Here is a 22,482-nt window from a genome sequence, read left to right on the forward strand (position 1 = left end):
GACTCTCTTCCCAAAAAATTTACTGTGGCATTGTCATTGCTGCTGACAAAGTTTCGAAAGAATCTCCAGAACCTATGGTGAAGTAAAAAAGCAATAAAAATATAAAATAAGACCTGCTTTTGACTTGGCATGAATATGTTTTCATAGAATAAATTAGGTAGGAAAAGACCTTTAAGATCATTAAGTCCACCACTAAACCGTGTCCCTAAGCACATCTACACACTTTTAACAACATCCAGAGATGGTGATTCCATATCACTGGACAGCCTCTTCCAACACTTGACAACCCTTCCCATAAAGAAATTTTTCGTAATACTCAATCTAAACCTCCCCCGGCACAACTTGAGGCCATTTCTTCTTGTCCTGTCACTTGTTACCTGTGAGAAGAGACCGACCCCCCCTGCCTACAGCCCCTGTCAGGCAGCTGCAGAGAGCGATAAGGTCCCCCCTGAGCCTGCTCCTCTCCAGGCTGAGCACCCCCAGCTCCCTCAGCCGCTCCTCATCAGCCTTGTGCTCCAGACCCCTCCCCAGCTCCGTTGCCCGTCTCTGGACACGCTCCAGCACCTCAACGTGCCTCCTGCAGTGAGGGGCCCAAAGCTGAACCCAGGATTTGAGGTGCGGCCTCACTAAGTGCCAAGTACAGGGGGACAATCACTTCTCTAGTCCTGCTGGCCACATTGTTTTGGATACCAGCCAGGCTGCTGTTGGCCTCCTTGGCCCCCTGGGCACACTGCTGGCTCATGCCCAGCCGGCTGTCAACCAGCACCCCCAGCTCCTTTTCCGCCAGGCAGCTTCCCAGCCACTCTTCCCTAAGCCTGTAGCCTACTCTACCAAATAAATCCCAAGGCGAACAACTAAATCTTAGCTGTCTTCACTACAGGAGTGTTTGCTTCAGATCCAATATGAGATTTTATCTCAAATTATCAACATGCGGGCAACAACTTTAAAGCCAAAGGAGTCATAATTTACGTGCATTTTGTACACAGAAATTATTTCTATCATGAATGGAATAGAAAAAAATTAAAAGACATTAATACTTGAAGAAATGTAGTTTGAGTTACTGTTTATCAAAGTATTGATAAACAAGTATGACTTCTCATGTATTTATCAAGCACTAAATGGAAACTGTAGCATGCACCATAACATTGTCTACTGGCCCACTGCAAAGAGCATGCAGAGCAAACAAAATAATCATGATTTAAAATTGAGCTAAACTTTTAATGAAGTGGTAGTACAGATCATGGCTCTAGTAGCAACGTTCCACCAACAGGTGAAGGGGGCTGCCCTCCCCAAGACAAAGAGAAACCTAAAAACAAATACTCTAACACTGAGAGGTGGTCAACAGAAGTTGAGGGTTGGTGGTTTTTTCCTGATCTGATGAGGTATGACAGTAAAACATTGCTAATGAAAAACGTCATTAAAATTTTTTTAACCCAGCTTTTAATGAAAAAAATCCTTAAAAGTTTTTTCAGTAAGAAATGTGAAAATATAGTAAATGAGATAGCTGCTGGAAGCACAGAAAATGTAACAGCATTAGCCGATACATACCACTGTTGAGCATAGTTGCATATATAGATCTGTGGATCGTGACAGCAAATAAACAGAACTGTTCTTCTGAGGTTTGCCCAGTGCTAAAATCATATGGCCTAGTAGGATAATATACTGCCAGCAATATATTAAGTTCCTTTCTTCAATGAGGAAAAAAACTAAATGTTTTGTTAAAAAGGACTTTTTTTTTCTCTGAGACCACAGGTGCCTCGAATGTTGGAGATTCTGATACATACCCAAGGTTATATTCATTATCACGCAACTGAAGAAGGTAGTAACCTGTTTGCCTGATTCCTCTACCACACCAGTTATTGCACATAAAGTATAATTTAAAACACAGAACATTTATAAAAATTAATTGGTTTGAATTTTGACAGTATCGCATAACAGGAAGCTAATGATACAAACAACAACTCAGGGAGAACTTCTATCACCTAAAATTCATGCAAAATGACAAGGAATTTTGCAGTTAATCAAACAGCTCATATTCTGTATAACACAATGAAGTCATCACTGATCCTTAGATTATGGAGAAACCTTTCCTTCATCTGTCAAAGGAATTTCAGAACAGGGGACATTTCATTTTATCAATGATAATTAACAAGGCTACCGATGAAATTATCCCCTCCTGAGAATGGTTAACTCTGTTTCTTGTAATTCAAAGATCTTGAAGTGTTTTTAACTGTAAGACACCTACACTGACTGTACGTCATTTTTATTCCTTTTCTGCAATTTCAAAACTGAACAAAGCATTTTTATAACTAGAACAGTCACCTAATATGTACTGAAGACCATGTTACAACTATGACAAAGCTACGCATGAAAGAATCGTGCCAAATTCCCTGGTCTTAAATATACTACTTCTCTACAAAAAATCGTAATGACATAGCAAGGGGTGAGAGAAAAGAAATTTTGTACTAATTCAGTACAAAACATGAGCTTTCAGATCTTGATTTCATCAAACAAAATGATCTTAAAATAATTCAGCCACTTTCTCTGAAACTTGACACAGGGTCTGTGTCGATTGGTTGCATGAAGGCAACTTCTGTTCATAAAGAGCATGAACATAAGAAACTCAACATATTGCCTCCACGTGTCAGGACAGTCCAATTTGAAGACAATCTAAAATTATAGCTTATTTCCACCCAGTAGAGATCACCCTAGCGATTTCTGTTCTCATTTGGAATCCTTTGAAATTAATTTTTTTTTTCCTAATTACACCATGCTATGAGTTCAACTGAAATTCTTCATATGTGTCAATATTTCATTTTTAAACCATGCTATAGGACTTTCATAGAGGGCTGTCAGGACAGCCATGGAAGGCTCATGGAAGACCATTTTTTCTAAACCTGAAATAGGAATATAATAGCTATAACAACATGATTAAACCTGAGTACAGTAGGAACAACGATTTTTAAGCATTTCCATTTGCTGCACTGCTGGATTTCTGTGCAGCTTCACTTCTCTATCTGCTTTCGTGTTTGGCTGATTCATGTTATAATTTAAAGAAGGTCTACAAAGCAGAAATATTTACATCAAATATGAACATAAAACCTCCCTATTTTGTTATAGAGGTTTAATGGGACAAAAATTCCTTATTTCACTCTACTTTTACCCTTTTTATAGGTAAAAGTAAACACAACTGGATAAGCATTCTTTAAAATATGGAAGGTTTGTTAAGCATCTGCTGTTCTCATTAGGTCCACCTCAATATGTGACAACATCATTTTCATCTAATGAAAAAAAAATAGAAAGGAAAAAAGTACAAGTTTCACTTCCCAAACTTTCAAGGATGCAATATTATTATGCTTAAGAGAGAAAAAGCATGTGCATGGAAACACACACACACACTAGCATCTAGAAATACAACGGCATATTTCAAAGACATTATTTTTTTAGTTTCTTCGCATGTTCTCGTTCATTCTGAAGTCTCATTGGGACAATTAGATTTCCTAGAAGTAGCATTTAGTGGGATTTCATAATAGTACTAATAAAATACTTCAGTTCTACAGTTACCAGGGAGTTGGTTACTAAAGGAAACAATATATATGAACACTAAAGATAAGGCTCTATGCATCTTCAAAATCCAGGTGCTGGACTTCCAGAACTACAATGACATTTAAACTCTCAATGAGTTGTAAAAGCAGAAGAAATTAATATAAGCAAACTTGTAAAAGTAGCTAAAATAATTGTTCTTGCCTTCCTCAAACACAGTTAACTACATTATAAAGCCAGCACATCTGCATGCAACTTTGACCTCACTGCAAATAAATGTCTTCTAAATGATGTTACATTTTTGGTAAAATATGCTTCAGAGGCAGTTTATAGTAATCCAGGCTTAGCATACCACTGCGACAAGCATTGAAAGAGTCAGGTTCAAGGTAAACCTGCCATTGACAAATAGTAGGTTTTAAGAGGCATTAGCAACAGCACTATTATTAAAACCTTCTATGCCTCAAGCGACTGTTGTTAATGCCGTTGCTTGTGGTAAGGAATGGCATAGTTTCAGTAATTTTTTTTTATATATACATAGCAACTTAATGAGATTCATCTTTGTTATATATATTTAAGTATTTGCATTAAGTCACTTGTTTATCAGTAAGACATTAACAGCTCAAGTAACAAGATCTGCAGATTTGTTCATTGATTTCAGCTTGGTTTGAAACATTGATGCTGTACAATGGCAGGCAGTAGGGCAAGTTTACTCATGTAGCCTAAAACCACACAGGCCAAATGTGATGAAAGCAATACACACGAAAAATGCAACTTTCATTGTGAGAAGGGTACTATTGTTTTAAAACCACTAAGCAGACAGAGCTGTTAACTTCTCTTTTGTATCAATCCTTTGCTATGTAAGAGGTTACGTTTCTTTTTAAAATCACAGCATAGCAAGTCTGTAACTGGGATGTTCCTGGGATCTGATGTAGAAAGTATTTGGAGTATTATTGATCATAAATTGAAAACAAATGCATGCAAACCTCTATACACAGCAGCTTACTTAGCATAAAATATCCTGTTATTGAGGTTAGAGGTAACATACATGTGTACATACTTTACAAATACTTTTGCAAAAGCATTGCTCTTCAGAAGCAAATCCGTATTATCAGTGGGAAATAGGAATGCTATGTCAATTTTTAACCTAGAACTTTCATGGCAAAAGTGAAATAAATGTGTCTCAGAGAAAAGCAATTTGAAATAAAGACACACAAAGCCACTGACAAGAAAACAACTTCATTCATATTTGATTTTTCTTAACATCCCTAAAAACATTAGAGTGGAGAAATAAAATGAATATACTACTGCAGCCATTGTTGCCACTCTTGACATGGGTAGGTGTCTACATAATGCTACGTAACAGACACCTGTGAGAACCAGAGATAATTTTTTCCTCAAAAAGGAAGAACTGGAGGAAAACAAAAGAAAAAAATTAAACCCTGAATCAGACTTACCACACACACCAATAACTGAATCTGGTCTTAAACAGGTGCACTGTTCACCAGACAGTCCAGAGAGATTCAGGCATATGAAGCAGCTGCAGCCGCTTTCCAGTCTGCTAATGGGTAACTTTCCAGTTTTCCAAAACTGCTTTTATTTCTCTACCGTGAAAATTGACTTTTGTTTCCCAAGGGTTTATGTGATAAAAGCCCTTACTCTGAGGATCAAGCATGGTTTCATTTTGTGCTCCCACCCGTAAAAGCTGACGTTTATAGAGAGAATTACTCAGTTTCGTTTTGACAGGGGTATGTCCTTTTTCATGTTCCTTAGCATCTTTCACCACTGGAGAACATGTGACTGGTAGGCAGTAATCCATAACCAGTTACATTCCTCAAATCCAAAATATGGAGCTAATTTACGTAGGACTCCAGTGATTGAAAGGCTGAGTTCAGGAATTCAAGAAGAGCAAGGTAAATGTACTTGTAGCAGCCCAAGTCTGAAGAATGACTGCAGCCTGTTACCTGAGTATCCCGTTGCACACCCTTTCTAGGCCACCCTACTGAAACTGTTCTACTACAAATTAAGTTTGAACGCATACAGTGACTCCCCATTTCAGAAATTTTGTGGGAATAATTTTTCATATGCAAATGAAGTCAGTCAACTACCAAAACCAGAATCCCCCAATTAAACAGGAGTTACATCTCTTACTTAACTTACTCTGAATTCTGCTTTCTGCTGAGTTCCTATTTAGGCAGATTCTTATTCTTCCCCTTTATGAAAATCTTATAGATCTAAATTACATAGAAAATGTCACATAATACTAAGTTACAAAGCTACTTTGCACAGGGCTGTGTATCTTAGAACAGTTTTACTAGTCTCTAAAGTGTCTGAGATTTAATTATTGAAATATCAAGTGGCTACCCATTTGATTTGGGAAAGTTACAGTCCCTGCAACATAATCAAACACAATAAAGTCAGTGGGGGTTCAAGCACTTGTTTCATAGATTTAAGAACAGCACTGCTCTTCACCAGCCAGAAGGACCATCTTGTTTTTAAGGCTATTTTGGGGACAAGGATGGGGCACGGTTTCAAAGAAATAGCAACAGAAACTGCAAGAAATACAGCTACAAACGGTGTGTATAGATATACATATATAAAATAACATTATGAACAAGATATAAAAAATCCCCAACACTATAAGCAGACACATAGGATCTACAAACATTTTGGAAGGGCCATAAGTTGCAGAGATTGCATAAGAGACTGACTGAATTCAGTTTCCTGATAATAAATGGTATTTAGATCACGTTCAATGGTATTATTTGAGGACTAACACTATCATGACCGAGATACATATCAGTGGAAGAAAATGAAGCATCCTTTAGATTAAATGACATGTACACCTCAGTCAAGTCACCAAAGAAAGGTTGATGAATAGAAAGGGACAAAGAAGAGGGAAAATAACTTTATGATTTATGATTTTAATCTCTCCCCCATTGCGGCAATCACATTTAAAGCTATTTTTAAAGTTCTTAAAATACACAGGTATTTAAGAAGATAAACCAACTTCTAACATAGTGCACTTCTGAAATTTTTATAGTCTTGAAATCCTTCCACATTTCCTTCTTTTAAACTGCAAAACGTATGCACAGTATACTTACGGCAGATGTCCACCTTATTACACAGGCAACAAACTCTCCTTGTGGACTATTTAAAACATTAGTATTGGAACTGCTTAAAAAAATTTTGATATGCACAAAGGAGCAACAGGAAAAAAATATTTTTAGTATTAACCTGAATCTGAAGTCAAATCTACACATCCATTGAACAGTGAAAGAACATCATCCAATTAAAGCCATTACTGTATGAGTTGGTAGAAGAAAATGTGATAAACTCCCCATCACAAAAACTGATGTGGACACAAGCTGCTTCTTCCAGCAAAAGCTGGAAAAAAAAGTACAGTGCCAAACATGCTTCTGTGTCTTATGTTTCATGGAAGCTTTTTGGTCAAAATTACAGTACCAAAGCATATAACCAAATGAGTACTCTAAATGGTCATCCGTATTTTGCAAATGGAAACTAAATAAAGCCAATTTTACTCTATAAACATACAAAAATTAAACTATAACATAAGGATTTCGAAACCAGCAGTTGCATATGACTGTATACAAAATATAAATGCTGCGGTGCTCAGAACAGGCGTACTGAGAAGCTAATCAAAACAGTTTACTGATTTGCAGCAATCCACTGTGAATGTAACTGCACTTTATAATGACAACAGCATTACAGCTATAATACATAACTTTTAAATTTGATGAATATTTATTCCAACAGCCTTCAACTCTTTCAGTGTTCCTTACCTCTTCTGTACTATTTAAAGTGGTTTTGTGCTTTTGCACTGTCACATCACTACCTTTTATATTAAAACACTAACTTCTTCTGTTAAAATTCTTTGTCTATAATCTCCTGGTATACAGTTAAAACTGTATACAGTTATACTTACAAATTTTATGTCTAAATATAGATTGGGGGGAGGGCAGAGCTTCCCTTCAGCATTGTTGATAGGTATTTTTCCTGACACTAGCCTTCAATATGAGGGTAATTTTGAGCTGGATTAACAAATTAATGCTATACTATTGTTAGGTGGTGTGCATTTGAATCCCTTTAAGAAAATACTAATTTTGTTTTATTATTATTATTGTCTTGAGTGTTGACAGATGGTCTTAGAAAAAAATTGTAGCAATATCAATATTTTGCATTCAGACCCTGTCAGTTAGGCTCTCTACTGTAACCACATGCAGATGACTTCAGGCAGGAGTGACAAACACATTTAGCAACTATCACCACTTGAATTGATGCACGCCACAGTGTACCAACCACTGAAATTTTCTCACGTTTCTGGGTTCTGATGAGAAATTGTGGAAGACACAAAACCACATGTATTTCAAATATTACTTCAAGGTACGTCGCAAACCAAAAGAATGTGAAATAAGCACACTGTCCACACTGCTTTGCTGCATGGACAGAACATTAAAACTCATTGGAAGAGTCAGTGAGTAGTGCTATGAAGTAAACAACAGCAATCAGATAAAAATCAAAATCTCTTGAACATTAACACCCCCCTCAAAATTACACCTGTAAGATACTGAAGATAACATTTGTGAGTAACCAATCAACAGATGCTTTAAACAGGTTATACGTTTACTGGATAAGCATACTTCCAGCTAGCCAGACACCGATTTCTTTCATCACTGGAAGTGGCAACAAGGAAACTGCATGGTAATAGATGTTACTCATGTGTATTTACCATATTACATGTGATGCTCAAGATCCTTCTGGTACGAGCATTATGAATGACCTTGGGACTGCCTGTGAATGTGAGTGAGACCAGGCAAAGGGCTCAAGTAAACGCACAAATATAAAGTCTATTTCCTTTACCTTCTGTGAGAGTTAGGAAAATCTATCCCTTCTTCTATAGTTATACAGGAGCATTTAACTTCTCTAAAAGTTAGGAGCCTTGTCAGAGCTATTTGACAACATGAATCATTTAGACAGGGATAGGTGTTTTCAGAGAATGACTCACCCAGTTCTGTGCTAGCTCTTCAACATTACACCAGACTGATGGCTAGAGATTACAGAAGAAGCCTATAAAAGCAACTTAAAATAGACACCTAACTTTTGAATCCAAGTTTTCCTCTCATACTTCATACCCCAAAACTGGTATTTTTTGACCTATACTTGGCCCTCCATATGAAACATTAAAACACTTTCATGTACACTCTCTCTTCCTGTAGAATTTAAAGGGTATACAGGAAGAGATAAGCAGTACAAACTAACGTGAACGTACTTGACTGCTTCTTCCGTTGCCCAAATACTTAGAACTAGAGACATAATTTGTAAGTCATTTCTTTTGGAGAGAAAAAGAAAAGAACAAAAAAATTTCTAAATCTGCCAATTTTTGTTTCTAATGTTTTATTGGTGCAACAACAATTGCAAACATACCCTGGCCCTCCTGCCTCCATATGGCATTTTGCATGGTTATCTGGAGAGGAAAAACATCTATAAACTGAAATTAAATATACAAAATCTGAAAAACATTAAGTAATTATAATTGCATGGAAGCACAAAAGTAGTGAGAAAGCACAAAAATGTCTGAATTTCTGTAGTGATACGATACCTTTCCTGACTGTTTTTCTTTTTTCCTCTCTCTGTATTAATAATATTTGAGCATATCATTCCTTCTTTGGTTTTAAGTCAATGCCTCAGAGGCAGCTCACAATTTTTTTAATCTTCAAATAACATCAAAGCAAGCGGCTGTTACCGAAGAGTGAAGAAAAAAGAAAAGAAAAAAAAGCACTTACTTGCCACCTCCAGCGATGCATTATGACTTACAGCTTCCCCAAGGTAATTCCTTGCCACACAGACATAGACCCCTTCATCTGGCCTACTCTTGCGCCCGTGGACTATGCGTAAGAAAAATAAAGATCCACTGGGCAGCAGCATGCGGTGGGAGCGTGGATCATCCTTGTCCGTTTCTACTCTTTCTCCCCCCTTGTACCACTCAATGGTGGGGGTTGGCCTTCCTTCTGCTTTACAGTTTAAAGTTGCTGGTTCTCCTTTGGAAACAATTAGATCAGAAGGGTGTTCAACAATTCGAGGTGGGAAATCTTCTTGACGAAGACGGGAACCTGCAAGATAAAAAAAACAGCAGTTTTCTTAGGAGATCACTGCCAGGTATAGTCACTGTGTTTTGCAGTACAACTATTTAACCATTACCTCGTAGTACAGGATTTAATAAGAGCAACTATTGACATAATCTTAAAGTAAAAAAAAAACAAAACCAAACAACCCCCCCCCCAAAAAAAAAAAACAAAAACACCCAAACATTCAACCTTAATGCACTTCTTTGATTGTAAGGCTCTCCCAAGTGAATACATTCAAAAGCATTTTTTGACAGGCAACCTATGTTAGTGAACTTAACTGCCATGTTCCTAAACATGTATTTGTTTGTTTATTCATGTCTGTAAGTTTATACACACATCCATATGTATACGTAGATTATGAAATACTAGTTCTACAGATACTCTATAAACATCAGACCATCTCTACCAGCAAAACTAGTACTGCTCTAATTCATAGCACAAAGTCATAGTCAACCTCATTTAACCTCTTGGAAAGTCCATTAATTCATGCGATGTCTGCAGAGTAAGACTAACATCACCAGCACACACAAAGTTGCTTTATTTTACTTGTACGAGGTACAAATGCATGGAATCTAGAATTCTGATACAACATGAGACAACAGTATCAGGGATAAAAGAAAAGTTACAAGTCAACAAAATACTCTTCTAAAAAAGAATTTAATTTCAAACTCATTCAAACTGCAAGCTGATAACTGGCATAAAAAAAAACACCTGCAACTGTCTGCATAGATACATACCAGAAGAATGTGGCAGCCAACCGGGTGCCAAGAATTCCAAATCAAGAATAAGCAGCTACCAAAGCTTTGAGGGTTTTAAATTCCTGACTCAATTTAAAACTATTTTCCTTATTTCTCTCTTTCTTGATATACAACTTTGCCATGGATAAAAATAGTCTCTTGGGTCACTAATTGCTGATTATTAAAAGTTCAGATGCCAAGATTCTTTAACATTATAATGTGGGCTTTGAACACCTGTGAAGCAGCAGAAAGAAATACAAGACCTATTTACTGCAGGTTAATAGACCGTAAATTTGTAGGGCAAAAGGGAAGGAGACAAGGAGAGCAGAGTCCCAGAGAGCTCTGCTTTCAATATATACTATATGTGTGCATACCATAAATATGTCTTTATATATAAATAACAATATTCTATAATGTAGAATTTTCCTGTAAAGTTTATTTCACACATTCCCCTTCCAGATAATCAATGCAAATTATGTTACATTAATCAGCTAGCGCTAGTCACGCATTTCCCAATCTCTGGTAGCATGGCTTGGCTACACTGAAATATGTATGCATTCTGTATGCAGTAAAAGAATACACTTGTACATGACCGTTACTGATCATTGACTAAAAAATAATTCCAAAAGCAATAAACCTACTCTTTAGTCCTTTGAGGAAAGATAATATATGTAGTACCTACTTTGCCAATTTTTGTTCGGATATTCACAATACTGCAAGATCTCATAGTACCTAAAGCAAACAAGTAATTATATTTTACACTTACTTTTACCTGCAACAACTGCCTGAGACATGAAAAGTAAAGTATGGGTAGACAGAACGCAAGTCAGGAAGCTCCCAAACCCTTTTGGGGGCTACACGTCCCTGTGCAGCCCAGCCCTGTACGCCACTAACACAAGACTGAGCTGCACCTCCTAGAGGTAACAAACAGGTCAGACCCAGTGAGAGGAGAGGTAAAAGTACAAGAAAAGAAAATTGTGCCAACCAGCACAGGTCTTTTGCAGCCTCTAACGGACTTCTGTTTTCCCTGAGAGCACATCTCAGTCCTTGCAAACTGTGTTTGTGCCTACTCATCCTGAACTTTTACAGACCTTTTGTGAAAAGCCCCTCATGTGACAATGCTGCCCTCATAAATGGGGTGACCAATTTTAGAACTCTCTTTCCAAGGTAAAAATGCCTATACAGGGATAATTTGGTTTGGTTTTTTTTTTGTTTGGTTTTTTTTTTTGTTTTACAATCCCACTCACTTATGTACTTCATAAGGAGAGGCACAGAAACAATGAATTAGAGCACTAAAAAACAGCTGTTATAAGTCACTCTGAAAATATAAAAAGCCAAATTTGATGTGAAATGTTTAAAGATAGTTAAGAAAAATTTGTTTAAAACTCAAAGTTTGCACATATACTAGTACATATCACATTTTATTTTCACAGATAATGCTAGCTAGCCAGCACACAATATAGTACAAGCCTCCCATTGTTTCTGTCAGCCTGGCCCAGACCACAAATAAATGAAGTACCATTTTCACATACACTGTATGCACGCTTCCCATACTGACATTAAAGCGACTGTACACTGCACTTCAAGTACTGTATGGAATTAAAGTTTAAAGAATGACCTCTGAACTTTCTTGAAAACTTAGACTCAAAACTGTCGGGGAAAAAAGGTCCTCAGGAAACTCCAGAAATGCTCATATACTCTTTAAATTTCCTTACTGGGTAAAATTAGAGGAGTTAAAATGAAAGAAATGTACTTTTTTTTTTTTTATCATAGCATTTTATAACGTAACACTTCTCTAGGAAATTTCATAAAACTGCTTAAAACAGAAAGTGACCAAAGTTGCATGAGTAGTAAGCATTAACCATGGATGTAGTGACAACTGCCTGAGGGGTATAATGGCCTTGAAAAACAAGTTGTAATCTTTCTACATATCTACTTTTTTTCTTTTTCTTTCTTTTCTTTTTAGAATATTTCTTTCCTTTTAGCCTAGCTATTTAAGCTGCATTTACATTTTATTGAGAAGAAGCAGCTTCAATTATCAACATAAATCTTATAGTGGGCACCAATCCTGTAATTTTCCTGTCAAAAATCCTTCCGAACAGGATACTTGGTTTTTTTTGTTTTTTTTTTTAAAAAAAACAAAGAGGCAGAACACCTATTACATGCTGGATCTGCCATTAAATGTACAGCAGAGCTACTTTTTCTTTCCCCCAAGATGACAGCACTGGGTTATAGAAACTAACCAACTTGTGTTCTCTGCTTTTATTATAAGTCAAGTTCTTCATAAAAAGTCAACTGTATACCACCAATTAAAGTATGCCATACTAACAATTTCATGCTGCTACTTAAAAGAACAATTATATGAAATCATGTTTCCAGTTTCTTGGACTGTGCCACAACTATTTTTACAAGAACTTGAACACTGGAATGAAAAGATGTGAAGGTTCAGAGAAGACCAGTATTAGATGAATGCTAAACTCAGCGGCAAGATTTGCCTTTATTCCCACCTTAAATCTTGCTGTTCGTAGTATATATAAACCTAATTATTGAAAAATAGTTGGGAATGTCTTTCAACGGGAAAGCTGATGATATCAGTACAAAACAGTGTGCTGTTCTCCTTTAGCAGGACAAAAAATCCAACTTATGTGCTACTGGAACAAAGTGCCTCAAACTCGAACTACTGCAGCCCAAGACAGCTAAAAATCAAGATTGTATCTACAGTTGATCTAAATTTCAGCTCAGGTACATACGGAAAACCTGAATTCCCAAGCTCTATATATCTAAATAGTAATTTATCCTAGGTCTTATAACAATGATACATGACAGACCATGTCTTTGGCCAACGGCCAAAAAGCCAGTACACTCTTGGCCCCATTTCTTTTCCATTTCAGATGTATAGCATTTCACACTGATTTTCAGAGCACCACATCTCTGTTCTTTTCTTTTATTGAAATGCTTTACGTCATAACATAAGATTGGAGTAACTGGCCTAATTGCTATAAAAGTTATTAGTAAAATGCTAACAAACAAGACCACTGGTTTAAAACCAGCATTAGGTGATTCTCTCAAACAATTATACTTCACCAGAACATATGAGTGTTCCCAATTCCCTGGTGTTTCCACTACACATAAACTTAACCTCTTTCAGAAACTTTTCAGAAAGTGGGCGGAATTTTATTATGGTTTTATTTACATTGACTGGAAAAATATACCGTAACTCTCTTGCTCTAGTGGTTAGAAACCTTTTTCTAATCCTCAGGTTAAACATATCCCTGAGTAATAAATATCTCATTCTTCCTGTGCTTGAGTTGCCCTTTAACTCAGAACTCTCCACGGCTTCTTGGGATTTTATCCCTTTGACACGCAGATTGCCATCTTTTCCTTCTTTACCATCCTCTTGGATTTTTTGATCTTGTTGCTGTTAGAAGCCAGCAAACTAATCTCATCTGGTTTTCCCCTCATAAGATTCACTCACCTTTTCCCTGTCTTAAATTCTAGATTGAGGCAAAGCAGACTTCGAATGCTATTTCAAACACACAGCGCAAGGCAATGTCACATCATGTTACAGGGGAAAATCAACTACAGGCAACAAAAAGCATTTTTCTGAAAGTGGACTTTCTGCCCCAAGACATGCAGCTAACAACCTATTGGGTTTACCTGTTCTCACAGTCAATAATTTTCAAGGAAAAACAACAGAACAAGGAAAATCCACAGAGATCTCAGTCCCATTTACTTTCTTTCTCTCAAGTTCAATTTTTCAATATTCTTACTCTTTGGATACTACACTTGTTCAGCCTGAATAAAACATCTTATTTTCTGAGCTTTGAAGCCTGCAAGAGCAGTGTATATTTAAATGCAACTATTCTGAAATTTTTTTTACAGGTGTTGCAGCCTTCCCTCAGTAACCAAAGACAAGAAGGAATTACCAAAGTCAATAATGCTGCACCTATTTAGATTTTCCCAAAATAGTTAACTGTAAGAAAAGAAATTTCATTTTTTATTCTACTTCGCTATAAAGCACAAGAGCCAAAACTGCACCGAACTGATATTTCTGGAATACTGATTTGAGAATAGCATTGGTTGATGTGTCACTTTGGAGTCAGTAAGTAGATCTTTGCACAGAGTTTTATTTACACCAGCTGTTCATCTCAAACAACTGAGTACTGAACATATAGTCTAGAAAAAAAGGAAGTCATGTTTTTAACCTAAATCTTCCCATTACTTCGCACAGTCATAACCGTGACCATATCCATACCTACTTAAAAAGGATGTCACCTTTATTAACAAAAATGTCAGGTGGCAGATGTTACAGTCCTGCAAGTGAGCCAGTATCTGTACACAAAAGACAAAAATGAATAGTTGGAATTTAACAGTTCTGGTACATCAGCTGATTAATGGCCACCCAGGACTACAGGTTTATTGCACTGCACTTTAAGATGTGTTTAATGGTTCCAAATACCGATCTGGGAATAGGTCCAGTTCTTTCCAATAACTTGGATAACATAAAATGTAACAAGCAAGGCTCTCGGTTTGGATCAGTAGAACCTGCAATTCTCCTACGTATTTCCAAAAAAAGATCAAAATCTCCCATGTCTTTTCCTAGGCACACAATGGAAAGCAGGTGAGCAAGATGTAACTGCAAAGACAGACACTGAACACTAACTGACGATTCCTACTAAGAAACCACTGCAGCGTTTCCTGCATGAGAAGTTAATCGTGTAAACTGAAAAAAGAACATGTCAAGGACTGCAGTTGTTCCCCTCCTTTAATTGCTATTTGAGTTCCTGTTCCTAATGAAATTAAATTAATGAATGGGTGGGTTTTTTTCATTGTTTCTGTTAAGAAGGGATCTTTTGGGGTAAAGCAAGTTTTATTTTAAATACAAAGTCTGGTTATAAAATATAAAAAGAAATAGTGTGGACCACGGCTTTTAAACTTCAGAGTTACAGGCACCCACAAAACATTCTTCCCCACTTAAAAAGATAACCTTAAAAGTATTTTTTTGTTGCTACCACACCATGAATTACAAATACATTTCTGTCATGGCTAACACACTATCAGGAGATGTCAGAAACCAATAATTTACTGTACACTTACAGCTGGGAAAAAACCCTAGAATAATGACAGAGCCTGAAGTTTAAAGCCACGTCTGTTGGTCTCTCTGAAACGGGAGCTTAAATGGGAGCTGTACTAAAAATGCCTCAAATCCAGACTGATCTTGTGCCTGGCTCTTATACTGAAGGAAGATGTAACCCGAACATTGGAAGCTATAGACATTCCATTTACATAATAATCATGTCCTGGTCAACTGAACAGAAGTTAGCTGAAGTATTATAGCAATAAGCTAAATAACGGAGAAAAAATAATAAAAACCAAACATTTATACATCACGTTAATTTAAATGGTTTCTGTTCCTTATTCTGCAGTAATTCTGGACATATATTATTAAGATTAAAAAAAAAAAGTCATACATTTTTAGTCAAAAAGACTTCTGGAAAGGTGTAGAGTATCTTATAGTTATTTAAATTTTCTGCCTGGTGGAAATGAAAAAGAAAAATATTGGTAGGTAAAACAAAAAAATCTGTACAGATATTAAAACTGAGTTAATATTATACAGATGTTAACACTGAGTTTTTGTTATAATACCCAAAGACACATTTCCCAGGAGCTGCTAAGAGAGACCAGCTCTCTGAAATAATCACTTTTAACAAAGAAGCTGAAAGTGTCAACACCAGGAGTCATGTTTTAGTTTCTTCATCTAAAATTAAAAACAACACTTAAAGATTGACTCTAAAACCGTCTCTCTTGAAAAAGAGATGTTTTTTTCAAGAACAATTTTTGTTACATGAACACACACTACTGGTTTGTCCAGCAGTTAGCATAATTCCTGACCTGGTTATTCCTTAAATTAGCTGGAATATAAATTTTAAATAGCAATATTTATATTAAGCTATGCAAGAGGCTGACATTTACATAAAACCTCAGGCAGTAGGTAATGTTCCCTGTTTAAGAAAGTGTTCAGATGTATTTTTTCTCTCTCTTAATTCTGCTTTCTGGTAAGATATTTATCACATTCAACTTTAGCGGATACTGCAATAGTCTGAGACAGCAGTACCAGGTGCACTGACTTTTGAAACCAAACCTTACGCAGTAAAAATTACAATATATACACCAAAATGTTAAGTTGGGAATAGTATTTTCCCTTAAAGAACACAGTAATGAAATTACAGGCATGTTTTAATTAATAATGTAAAATGAACTATGACCCAGTCAGTAAACAACCACACTATATTCAAAAACAAACACAAAGGTAATAAAGGCTACTTCATTACTCATTTTGTCTTTGAAATGGCTGGAGATACCTTCCACACTGGGATGAAAATGAGAAGAAGTGCACAACAAGAAGAATGGGAATGGTTCTGAAGGCAAGCTTGTCTTTGGACAATCGGATGTGACAACCTGGCAATGACAGACTGTTGGTGATGATCATACCGAACTGCAAGGTGAGTGAAGCAGTGGGGTCAGGCCAGTACAGGGTAAACACAAAGACCACCATGACATTGAGAGCTGTACAGACCCTGGAATGAGTCAAGAGTGTAAAAAGATGGCTGGGGGACAGAGGTAGCAAAGAATTAGTGAAACGCTGGAAGTATTAGGTAGAGCTGAAGTAAAGAGTGACTGGAAGATGACTAGGGAACCAGATACTTGAGCTATATTAAAGTGATAGGATTTGATGATAACTGGATAATTCTGTGGATAACAGAGCTGAAGACATTGGAAATGATCACTGGTTAAACAGAGGAATTAGGACGTGTTAGAAAGATCTGGGACAGCTCTGAGCAACCACCGTTACCCTTTTCTTCCCTGAAGTATCATGTTCCCTAGAAAAGAAGGGCTCCCAGCTCTGTCCATTGTCAGTAGTTTCACTGGCACACCTGGGAAGGAAAACCAGGCACAGTAAGTGGGAAAGTGTGGGGACAGGGGCTGATGTGAGTCACACGAGAATTGCCATTTCGAGGGCTTGCTTTTCTGCTGAGCAGGGAGGGAGGGAGAGAGGATTAGGAAACAAGACAGTCAGGCTCTGCCCTCCTCTCCATCTCTTAGCATTGTCCTCAATCATGTTTTATACCAGACAGAAAGAATATCTCATTGGCTGTGAACCACTGATTTGCTATTTGAGACAGGAAAACAGAACTTGGGAGAAAAATGACAGTGCACCAAAAGCAAAGAGTTTTTTTTAGCTGCACGGAAGAAACCAAATGCACCATCAATGTAGTGAAGATTCCTAGGACTCAAATTCATATACATATACACATATTTATATAAAGTATTATTATATTAATGACATGTTATATATTTTAATATATATTCTATGTTGATAATTCAGATGTCAGACATACTGATGCAGAAAAATGGTACTTCACCTTGAGATGTGTCTGTGGTCTGTGTAAAAGATTTCACCTGTGTGTGGTGTGATTAGAGCACACTAGGCTGTTTTACTCCAAAATTTTATCTATATGGACAAACAAATAAACCACAAAACATCCATCTGGATGATTATACTCATTCATAAAAAACAATACATCTAAAGATATATTTTTGGGTTGCTCTTTTTAAAAATCATTTAGTCGTAAAAACAAATTTAACGCCTTCTCTTCGTACTGTTTCAGATGGTTTACCCCATGTACCTCCAGACTTCTCAAGGCCACTTCCTACCATGCTTAGGAATGCCAGCCTCTAATACATTTCCAATTCCTGATTCAGTGTGAGACTGAATCTGATATTGATCAACTGCATGTTCAAATCTCCCTGAGACGCTGAGAGAAGGGAAAATGGATCCTCATTTCCGCAGGGCTATCAGGAAAGCAGAAAAACAGCAATTCCCGATAGGACCAAAGGCTTTCTTCTGAGTATCAGGCAACACTCCTGAATTCTGCGACAACAGAAGCCCGATATTACACCACCACAGTCAATAGCATTCCTAGGCTTATGCCTGTGCTAATTTTGGTACATTGCATACAAATGATACTGCCATTTATTCTTGTTCCCAAAATAGATTTAAAAAGAAATACCAGGATTCAAAACACCCATCCAAAATCCTACTCCCTTAGACGATTACAGATTTGTTTCAGATGCAAGGGTGAATGCAATAATAAAACTGCCCTCATGAATCCAAATATTAGGTATTAATAGGAGGGTTATGTCAGCTCAGGAATAAGTTTGAATTTAACTATTCAGTGCTCACTATTCAGAAAAAAATATACAATGGAATAAAAAGGATCACTATTAAGCAGTTCAGTTTCTTTATCTCTGTTGTTGTTAATGTGTTAAAAATTTGGATTAAAACAGCTTTCTCTCACTTTGTTTAAAACAATTTGGCTTTTTGTACATCAAGTTTGGACAATTACAAAAAGGCCGGGCAGTTTCAATTACAAGTTGTTACTAGAGTAACACAATACTGTCATGTTTTAGTTGCATAAGGAAGAATGGAAATTTAAATCCAAATGGAAAACTATTTTCAATGAGTTGTTTACAATTACATAAAATGTACATATCTGTGTCAATCAAAATATTTTATAATACTTTTTCAAAAAATAAAATCAAATAATCACTTACTTAAAAGCCATCTATCCATGCCCTCTTTCCAAAACATACTTCTATCCAAATATAATGCTAAGTAAATCAGTATGAAAAATATAAAAGATAACATGCTCTCAGGGGAAAGCAATAAATAATCTCTTCCTGAGAGGAAGAGAAAAAGGAAATATGATCACATTGGTTTAGGTATTAAACATCTGTTGAACTTGTAAGAACTGCTAGTCACATCTGACCATACTGCTGGACACTGACACATCAGTGACTCAGTGAGAAATTACTGCTTGTAGCAATAAGCCAGAATCAATACAGCATTTTCAGAGAACTTATGAAATAGTTCACTTTCCCATATAAACGCAGATTAATCCCATACTCCTCAAAACATATTTCAGCTCATTTCTGTACTAAAAAGCCATGAGTTACTTGGCATAGCAATCAACACAACATTCACTACATGATAAGCAAAGATACCTTTTTACTGCTATTTTTCACCAATGTAAAGATACGTCAAAACAGTAAACAAACTTTCACCTAAAATAAACTTCCACCTATCAATGCCATCAACATAATTTTTTCTGAGCAACTGTGCAATTCCCTTTGAATGTGTTTGAATTTCCTAACCCTCAGCAGGCTAGGAAGTCCACTGGGTTTGGGTTTTTTTGTTGCTTCAAAAGTTTCTTTGGTTCCAAACAAGGAAAATGAGAGATCCACACACCCATTTCTTTTAGAAATGTTTCTACTTGATCGTTTGCATAAAGCATAGCTTTACAACACTAACATGGCATCCACTGCAGATGTATGGTAATACATGCAAAAAGCCATATCCCAGGATGAGCTTGAATGTACCACAGCATGGACACAAAAGGCTATCAACACAGTGAGTTTTCTCCTCTCAGGGATGAAGAATTAATGCTGCCATTATCTGTGCTCTGATTCTCCATCCCAGAGCATGACTGCTGAAAATCTAGTGAAAAATCACCAAAAATTTCAACCAACACCTCTGCCACTCCTGTATCTTCTCATCTGGATTTTAATTCTGATTGTAGTAAAAACGGTACAACTGGATTACAACCACAGTGAAGACTTCAGTATCATTCAGTGGCTACCACACAGCTTCGAAAACACAAGGCCTGGAGAAGTTCCATTAATCCAGCTTGTGTATTTACTCTTACGTAAACCGTAAGTCATCTTGATCACCTACACATTTGCATGCAGAGCTCTCACCCTTTGAGCTCTGAATCACATTATGAGAAAAGCCCTCTGGAAGATGCCAAGAAACAAAGCCACACAGCGAATCGCTCAGCTCTATACACTCCTCTACCAATGCACACTACAAAATTTCCCCATTATTCAAATACTAAAGTAAGACCTGTAGAGAAGAGTATTTTGTTAAAGTGACTGTGGTAGAAAACATGAGACTTCATACAGTGGAGAAGCACAAAAACAAGGAGCTCAGTGAAACTTCTCCATGTTCTCATTGCTGAGCACAGGGAGATGCTTCAGCCAACCAGGTGAATGTTACCTGTACGAAGAGTGACAGAACATCAGCCCATGGTACCTGCTACGAGAGGCACTCCCACAGCCAGCAGTTTGACACTGCCAAGTGAAACATACAGGTATCAACAGAGCCGAGAAAAGCACAAAGGACTTTCATTTTTACTTTACCATCTCTAGATAATTGCTGAACTATCCTCTCAATTGTCCCAACGTAACAGCATTCCTTCTCCGTAAAAGAAGATTGTACAGTATTTACACAGTTTCATAGATATAAACATATAAAATACAGTTAGCAACATGGCTTTTTGGTGTGTCTTGTTTTACACTACAACACAATCTGTGAATAAAGAAAAAACCTCAAAGGAAGTAGTTTCAGGACAACTTTAAGTCTCAAAGCACTTTGTAGACGCTAACTTCAGTCTTCAAGCATGAAAATTATATTTAACTTATCTCTATACAAAATTAAGAGCAGAAAAAGAAAAAGCATACTTTATCAAGACATTACTGGTAAAAGAAATAGCGAAAAGAAATGTTCACAGACTATTTTCCTGCGTGTGCATAGTGAATTCTTCAGGAAACCTGTGACTAATCACCTAAGTGCTCAGCAGCCTGAAATACCTTTAAACATTTAAAACAAAAGATTTTGAGATGTCCCATATAATAGGCACACTCAAGGAAGGTACTTACATAGCACTGGTTTTGGGCAAGTTATTAACTTCATCAAGAAACAGAGTACTGAACCACAATTTTAAGGATAATTGTCTGGAGTCATTTATGCTTTAAGAAAACAAAATATTTGAAATGGCCTTTTAAAGGATTAGTAACAAATCCCTAGAGGAATGCAGCCCACCTCAGTCAATTTTCAATCTTAAAAGCAAATTCTGACGTATCCAGAACATTAATGAACATCATGTTTATACTTACATAGCATGCTAAATGTAAGCATTTCACAGATAAACAAAAATGCTGTTGACTCTGCTCACTGAAGCTTAGAGTAAAAATAAAAAGGTTCAAGAAGGGCAGTAGCTTGTAGTTGTTGAGGATGAGTTTTAAGGGAGCGAAGAACATTACTAACAAACAGTCTGAGAAAAAGTTAGACAAATTAATTGATCAAAAGAAAAAAGTCAGGACTTTTTAATTTGTACATTTTTAATTATTTTACAGTTATTTTAATAGCTTTTTTAACAACTACCTTTTGTATTAGTATTGTAAGTGGTTCTGGTGTAGGGATGAGAGTACTGACAAAGAAACAGGGAGGTCAATATTCAGAGGTCAAAAACAGAAATAGGAACAAAAGCGGAGAGGTATGAGAAAGACACAGTGCTACATAACCATGAGGCCAAGTCACAAGTAGCAAGACACAAGGGAAGAGAAACAGATCTCAAGAGTTCTGTAGAGGTGCCCAAGAAATATAAACAAAACAGCAATTGAACTTAAGAGGAAGGGAGCTGTATGATTTGAGAAGAATACAATGTATAATACACCACCACCACAGGCGAGCAGGCAGAGGTTTGTGTGTTTCACACAAAGGCAAATGACGACAAAGCCTCAAAATTATTAAGAATGCTGTTTGAAAACAAGGGAAAGGAATCACCATTATCATTAGTATTAATATTATTAGCCATTGATGCTGGAAGTAATAAAGTGACAGGGGAGGGTTTCAACAGCAAGGAAAAAGTGGTTACACCAAAAATTAATAAGCCTTAGGGGAGTCTGTGCCTGAAAATATTAGACCTCTTTTTTGCAACTTTATCAGTAGATCTAACAAAAGATATTACCCCTCTGCAGAAGGCTTGTTTTGTAAGTTAAGATAGCTCTGTACAGAGAGGTAAGTAGAAAAACAACAGGAAAAACCTATAATAAAAATGGGCAGCTAGATGCAAAGAATTCCACTAAGTATGTTCCTTCAGAAAAGGAAAGCTACTTTTCTCCAGTCTGTAAGACTCTAAGGTATGATTATATTATTA

The 22,482-nt window shown here is 36.6% G+C and overlaps 1 protein-coding gene across 7 annotated transcripts in view; it reads right to left on the minus strand.

Annotated features, from left to right (window-relative positions):
- Positions 1 to 22,482, minus strand: part of ROBO1 (roundabout guidance receptor 1) — a 650,998-nt gene that overhangs the window by 265,040 nt on the left and 363,476 nt on the right. For all 7 annotated transcript variants that reach the window (XM_056327045.1, XM_056327049.1, XM_056327048.1 and 4 more), the window contains one exon: positions 9,345 to 9,671. In XM_056327045.1, coding sequence (XP_056183020.1) covers positions 9,345 to 9,671 — 327 coding nt within the window. The remainder of the gene's footprint in view (positions 1 to 9,344; positions 9,672 to 22,482) is intronic.

This window comes from Falco biarmicus, chromosome 2, assembly GCF_023638135.1.
Source record: "Falco biarmicus isolate bFalBia1 chromosome 2, bFalBia1.pri, whole genome shotgun sequence".
Taxonomy (NCBI): Eukaryota; Metazoa; Chordata; class Aves; order Falconiformes; family Falconidae; genus Falco; species Falco biarmicus.